This window comes from Tupaia chinensis, unplaced genomic scaffold (genome assembly GCF_000334495.1).
Source record: "Tupaia chinensis unplaced genomic scaffold, TupChi_1.0 Scaffold000054_1, whole genome shotgun sequence".
Lineage (NCBI taxonomy): Eukaryota > Metazoa > Chordata > Mammalia > Scandentia > Tupaiidae > Tupaia > Tupaia belangeri.
In genome coordinates this window covers 9820485-9827729 of record NW_006159512.1, presented here as the reverse complement: position 1 = coordinate 9827729, position 7245 = coordinate 9820485, and the positions used below count along the sequence as shown (strand labels likewise).

Genomic DNA, 7245 nt, shown 5'->3' with positions numbered 1-7245 from the left:
GCCGCGCCGCCTCCAGGAGCCAGCGGTGGGGGCGGCCCCGGCCCGCGCCCCTGGGGAGCTCGTGGTCGGACCCACGCCCAGCCCTTCCACCTCGCTCGTCTCAGCTGGCTGTGGTGGCGTCCTGCTGATGTCAGGTCTCCGATCCCTGTCCTAGGCGGGGACGCGATTTAGTCTACAGTATGGTTCAGCCACAGCGCTCCACGTCCGAGTTGGCAGCCAGCCCTTGTTTAGTTTCAGTCTCACTATCTGGTTAGCAAGTTTTGCCTTCGTGTATTTTTCGTAAAGTAAGATCTTGTGCCTTTAGTATTTCTGTGCATGGCAAAGCTGGGCTGAGTCGCACACATCCGTTTAGACCGGGCTTGGCATCTCTTCCTTGTCCCCAGTCTTCTGGGGCCTGTGGTCATCTGCTGTCGCTTCCAGGTCTCCTTCCTGCATGGACTTGAGCTGGCTGTGCCCTCTAAGGCTTGCTCTGTGGTGTCTTCTTTGACTGTCCTTGCTGTTCTCGGGTTTCATGGCCTCTCATGGACGTATCTGGTGTGGCCGCCTCCACTACAGTAAAACCTTACAGGACCATGGTTTAGTGGAGCCTGAGGGCGCTTACACACCGGCCTGTGGCCCAGGGAATAGCCCCTGAAATTATTATTATTATTAGGTAGTTTGCTATAAAGTACGTACACTTGGAGAGAGAGAGAGAAATCAGCTCCCAGAGTGGATGGCCACACACAGTCCCTTCTCCTCCATTCTCTTCTCGGGATTTTGGGCACACATGCACGCATACCTGTCATAAGTTTCAAGCTGCTGGGTCCAGGACTTGAACCACAGTTGACCATATGGGAGACCAGTGCCTTACCCACTGCGCCACTTGCTGACCCCTGTGGCTTCTTTTTTTTAACTATGGTTGCTGTCCATAAGAGATTAATATTTAATGCTTGAGGAAAAGTCCCATGGTCCTTGCTCTTAAGAGGTTTGAAGTCTCTCTGGGAATATGTACTGTGAAGTAATTAGATTCTGTTTCCCATTATTATTTAACTAACAAAATAAGAAGTTCGGACAGTGCTAAAGAGAATAGTGGAAGAACTGACCCCAGGTTATTTAACGTTATTTTTGGAAGGAAGTTATAAGAAGCACGTGTTGGCAACGTTTTGTGAAATTTATTTATTTGTTGTGACCACAAAAATGTCAGCAAGTCCACAGTGAAGGCAAAAGCTCCTGGAGCTTTCTAAAATGCAAACTCCAGAGGGTGGCAGGCATGGCGGTTAATGTGCTGACCTCCCACATGGCCGACCATGGTTCAAGTCCTGGACCTGATAGCTTGCTTTCTCATTTTCTCCCTCCACCCTTCCCCTTCCCCCCATCAAATTAAAAAGTAAAGTTAAATAAAATAATTATATTTTTAAAAAGCAGATTACAGATATATTGGGTAAACCGAGCATTGTGTGTGTACTCTGGTGGGCTGGAGGGCTGAGGTTCAGGAGAGGGGAGTTTGAAGCAGCACTGCCCTCCCTGACTCCAAGGTGCTGCCAGTGGGCATGCTTCCCAGCCTCTCAAAGCTCTGTGTTTATTGTATTTCAAAACATCCATTTTCGTTTTCGTTCCTGTCATCATTTTGAGGTTGACCTCCAGTGTTCTGTTTTGTTTTTGCTAGAGGGCCGGTTCACTTGTCAGAGGGACAGAGAGGGAGGAGAAGGCAACCCTCCACGGAGAACGGTCACTCGGCAGTCCCCTCCCTCCACACTCCCGTTGGGGTTCTGGGCGCACACGCATATGCACCCCGTCGTCACGGCCGGAGCCCAGCAGTCAGACTGCGGTTGGCCACCTGTGATCCACTGCTTTTGCCACCAGGCTGTGGCGCCAGCCCGAGGATCAGCTTTTTATTCTCTTATCCTTCTGTTACCATTTCTTTCTTGTTTTGCTAGTCATTCTGTTTCTGTCGTAATTAGCAGGATTCAGCAGGCTACTCGGAAAAGGGAAAGTTTGTACTGTGGTCGTCTTTGTAGTTGTGTGTCAAGAAAAATATTTGAAAAATCTTTTTATTTATCATGGATTTTAGTTAGAATGTGGCTAAAGTGGCTTTCAAATGTGTATTTAAAAATGACATGAGTACATCATGCTTTGCTTTTTAAAAGATCGGTGTGCAGAAATGGAACCTCTTTCTTTTTCTTCCTTCTAAACAGAGCTTATGTCTCGGAGAAAATTCGAGGAAATCAAGAAGGCTAATCAAGCTGCAGCCAAGAAGCTGGTGGAAGAGCACGGCAGCTCCTCCTCCGACGAAGAGGGCGATGAGGACTCTGAAGGGAAACGGGGGCGGATAGTCGCTAACACGTTTGTAACCTACACTACTCAGGCAGGTACTGCTGCTTCAGAGTGCGACTTTTGACATTTAATGGGAGTATTCTGACCTTTCTGGGGAACACCTTTATTGTATATGGAATAGTTTGCCTCCTAAGAATGAGCGTTTTGTGTTGTAGTGTTGAGTTTCTGTTCTTTGCTATTTGAGCTGTATGCTGTGACACCCACTTTTTTCTTTTTTGGAGAGGTTTTTGTCATAGGGTGTGTGCGCTCACCAGAAAGACAGAGACAGACAGAGAGACAGAAGGTGAGAAATCACCCCCCAGGGGGGATGGCCACCTGCAATCCCTTCTCCTCTCGGGATCTTGGGCACGCACGCACACGCTCCCGGTGTGAGTTTAAGCCACCGGGTCTGGGACTTGAACCACGGTTGACCACATGGGAATCCAGCAACATAGCCATTACGGCATCTGCTGGTCCAACACCCAGTTCTGTAAGAAGCAAGCACAGTAGCAGTGGCTCATTCACTGCTCTGAGTTCTCGCATGTGTGTTGTGGTCGGCCCAGAGGGGAGGGCGGGTTGTCCTTGGCTGTAAGTTGGTTGGACTAGAGCCCTTTGGATACCCCTTTCTCGTTCTTCACTTTGTTTCAATTTTCCATCACGTTACGTGTGTCTTGACGTCCATTATTTTCTTTCTTTCTATCTCATTCACAGCATCTGCATTTTATGCTTTTTAGAAAACCTCAGTCTCCTCGCGTTCAAAGCGTACATCCGTACTGTCCCTTCCCTACGCCTGGGCTGCTCTTTAGGCCACGCTGGTCTGTATGGGAGAGGGCCAGAGCACGGCTCCATATTGAATATAAAAACTGATTATTTTAAATGTACCTTTTTTAAACTGTCTACATTTTATCCTTCGAGCTCATTATTAGAAGCCCTGTTCCATGTGTATCGATATGAAATGGCTGTAACGTAATGTTGCTTGTAGACCATTATTTTATTAACACGTGTTTATGCTTTTGCTTAGTTTCTTCCCCTCACTTCAGTATTTTGTTAGAACTAGAAGTAACCTTATCATTTTTTTTCTTGTAAGAGTTTTTTTTTTTGGAGAGGTTTTCGCTACAGGGCGTGTGCGCTTGCCAGACAGACAGAGAGAGACATAGAGAGACAGAAAGCGAGAAATCACCCCCCAGAGGAGATGGTCACGCCGCAATCCCTTCTCCTCCATTCTCCTCTCGGGATCTTGGGCACGCATGCACACATGCCTGGCGTGAGTTTTAAGCCACCGGGTCCGGGACGTGAACCGTGGTCAACTGCATGGGAGTCCAGCCACATAGCCATTATGCTAACTGCTGGTTCCCTTGTAAGAGATTTCTATAAAGGGCATGTGCTCTTGCTGGAGAGACAGGAAGCGAGAAATCACTGCTCACTCCCACCCCATCCCACCCTGGGGGAATACGAAGCGAGAAATCACTGCTCACTCCCACCCCACCCCACCCTGGGGGGATACCTATGCTGCAACCCCTTCTCTTCTAGTCTCCTCTCAGGAATTTGGGCACACATGCACACGCCCGGTGTGAGTTTTAAGTTGCCAGGTCTGGGACTCAAACTGTAGTCAACTAAGTGGGAATCCAGCGACGTAGCCATTACGCCATCTGCTGGTCCCAGGGAGCTTAGAGATGTTTTAGGAAACAGCTTTACAGAGGAGAAGTGACTTTCTTAGATCTATACGCTCGCGACATGACAGAACTGGGTTTCACCTAGTTTGACGTAGCCTTTGACCCGTTACTGAGCCAACTGTGTGTCCTCTGTAGAAGCAGAACAACCAGGAGGTTGATTGGACCGCTGCTTTTGTGTCTACTTATAGGGAGGAAGCCTAGGACAGTGGGTAAGAGCATCGACTTTCTAGCCAGGCTGCCAAGGTTTGAATCTCGGCTTTACTATTGGGCTAGATGGCCTTTGACCTAGTACCATCTCGGGGGTCTCTGATTCCTCTTTCATAAAGTGGGTACGATGGGAGTAAATATGCTAGCACCGTTAGTGTGAGATGAGTCGCCACGTGAGCACCTTACAGCAGTGCCTGTCGTATGTGGTGTGTGCTGTGTACCTTTTCTACAATGATCGATAGAGTCTGTGAGCTTGCTTATTCGAGATTTCCTCCCAGGCTGGTTCTCATCTTTCTTGTCTTTTTTAAAAGTTTATCTAATTCCTTTTTTTTCTGTCTTCCCTTGATTCTACGCCCCACCCTGTAAGACCGCATCAGCTCTTTCCTTCCCCTCTGCAGTCGTGTGCGGTCGGCAGTGTCAGTTCAGGGGTGTTTGTACGCAGACGCGGACTCACGGCAGAATTTGAGCTTGAGCTGCAGTCGAGGCACTTCAGGGGTATGAGAGTTAGTCCCTCAGAGAGAACGGGCCACGCAGTCCCACCCTTCCCCTTCCACCTGGTGACCTTGGCGATTAGGTGTTACCTAAGTATGTTGGCAGCACAAAATGGGCACGCATGAAGTAGCTCTCTGAAGAGCTCACCGTATCTGCTAAGGAATTAAGATCAGGACGTTTGGCAGAGAAGTCCAGTTCCAGTGGGTACGAAGTGGTAAACAATAAGGTTAGGGCGTTGCTTGCTTCTAGAGGGCCTCTCTGAAACCATTCTAGACAGAGCCAGATTTTACTGTTAATTAGGGAAGACCGTAATGCCACTCGGCGTATACTTTTAGTGTCTAGAAAATATCATTTATAAGTTTATTAACTTCGAGTCTAGTTTTCATTTTAAAATGTTAAGGTAATTTTTCTTACTCTGTTTTATGTCAAATCCATTAATACTTTGATTCTCATTTCTTTGTTTTCTGCACGTGGCCTCTGCCAAAGTAAGGAAATCTGATTACTTGGTTTGAGAAAAATAAATGCAGTGTAAAGAGAGGGTTCTGACCTTCCGTGAGTGAATCGAGCACCAGGATTTTCCAAGGGAGTTCATTTTTATTTTTACACGTTTTTAATCCTCCTTTGAAATCTTGAGCCAGCTTTCTGATGAGTGTCCCTGTCTTGTCAGCCTACGGCCATGTTGCACTTGGGTTCAAAGACAACGTTTCTTCCCCTTTTCTTCATCTTAGTCGCACTACGGTTTGCCCAGTTACCCGTCCAAGCGGGAAATCTGGCAGCAGGGACAGCTATCCGTGGTCGGGCAGAGTCGCCGTTTCCCACCACCGCCCCCGAGCATGCCAGGCAGCTCCCGAGACCCAGCACTCTCCTCGGGGTGTTGACGCGAACATCGCCTGTTAGAAGTCACGGTCTAGTAGCTGTCCAGGGCTCCTAGGGTTCACTCCCTAAATTTCCCGAGTCAGCCCTTCCTAGTTCGGATCTTGCCAGCTGTGTGGTACGGGGTTAAACTCACTGACTCCGAGGGAGGGAACTGCTGATGCCATTTTACAGATGAGGAAACTGCAACCCTCGGCAGCTTGCTCCAGGCCCCTTCTCTTTATGCTGTAACTGCCGCTCGGCTGGCGCTTTCTCCTTGCAGGCTTGGCCTCTTCTTCCTTACTGTTCCTGTTTTTTCTTTTCTTTTTTTTTTTCTTTGAGAGGTTTTTCACTATAGGGTGCGTGAGCTCGCCAGACAGACAGAGAGAGACATAGAGACAGAAAGCGAGAAATCACCCCCCAGAGGGGATGGTCACGCCTCAATCCCTTCTCCTCCATTCTCCTCTCGGGATCTTGGGCACGCACGCACACGCGCCCGGCCTGAGTTTTAAGCCACCGGGTCCAGGATGTGAACCACGGTCGACTACGTGAGAGTCCAGCGACATAGCCATTACGCTAACTGCTGGTTCCCTTCTTTTTTTTTTTTTAAAGAGAGATTTTTTTTTCCTATAGGATACATACACTCACTAGAGAGAGAGACAGACAGACAGGATGCAAGAAATCACCCCTCTGGGGGGATGGCCATACCCATACCATAATCCCTTCTCCATTCTCATCTCATGATTTTGGGCATGCACACACACACACCTGGATTGAGTGTGAAGCTACCAGATCCAGGACTTGAACTGCAGTTGGCCATGTGAGAGTCCAGCGACCTAACCATTACACCATCTGCTGGTCCCCTACTTTCTATATCTCTATCAACTTTCAAGTCACGACCACTTAGTCAATTTCTAAGATGCTGCAAACTTTCCCTGTCTCCTCATCTTCTGAGCCCTCACGAGAATCTAGGCGTGTTCTACCTGCTTCTCCAGATCCTTCCAGTTTCTACCCATTACCCAGTTCCAAATCAGCGTCTACATTCTTCTCAGGTGTACGTTCCTAAGGGTGGCCCCATTTCTTAGTACCAGTTTTATGTGTTAGTCTGCTCTTCTGTTGTCTTAACTGAATATTAGAGACTAGGTAATTTATGAAGAATAAAGAGTTAATTAACTCACCATTCTGGAGGCCCAGAGTCAAGGGACCGTCTAGTGAGGGCCTTCTTAATGGTGCATATTCCTTGCAGAGTCTCAGGGGGTGTAGGTTATCATGTGATGGGATAAGTGTGGGGGTCAGGTCTGCGCCCTCTCTCTTAAAGGCGCCAGTGTACATCACGGCCTTACCATGATGACCTGTTCTATTCCTTACTGTCCCAAAGGCCCCTTCCACCTTTTGTTTCTTTTTCTTTTCTTTTCTCGTTTCTTGCTTGCTTCCTTTTTTTTTTCTTTATGAGATTTTTGCCATAGGATGCATACACTTGCTGGAGAGAGATGGAGAAGGGGAAAGTAAGAAATCACCTCCCTGGGACCAGCAGTTAGCGTAATGGCCATGTCGCTGGACTCTCATGTAGTCGACCACAGTTCGCGTCTTGGACCTGGTGGCTTAAACTCATGCTGGGCGCATGTGCATGTGTGCCCAAGAGGAGAATGGAGGAGAAGGGATTGCGGCATGGCCATCTCCCCTGGGGGGGTGATTTCCTGCTTTCTGTATCTCTGTCTCTGTCTGTACT

The 7245-nt window shown here is 48.2% G+C and overlaps 1 protein-coding gene across 1 annotated transcript in view; it reads left to right on the top strand.

Annotated features, from left to right (window-relative positions):
- The window catches only part of NFXL1 (nuclear transcription factor, X-box binding like 1), a gene marked incomplete in the record, with an annotated part of 64845 nt that overhangs the window by 205 nt on the left and 57395 nt on the right, over window positions 1-7245 (top strand). Inside the window, 1 exon segment of the mRNA XM_027775593.1 lies at window positions 2175-2348. Within this exon segment, the coding sequence (XP_027631394.1) occupies window positions 2175-2348 (174 nt within the window).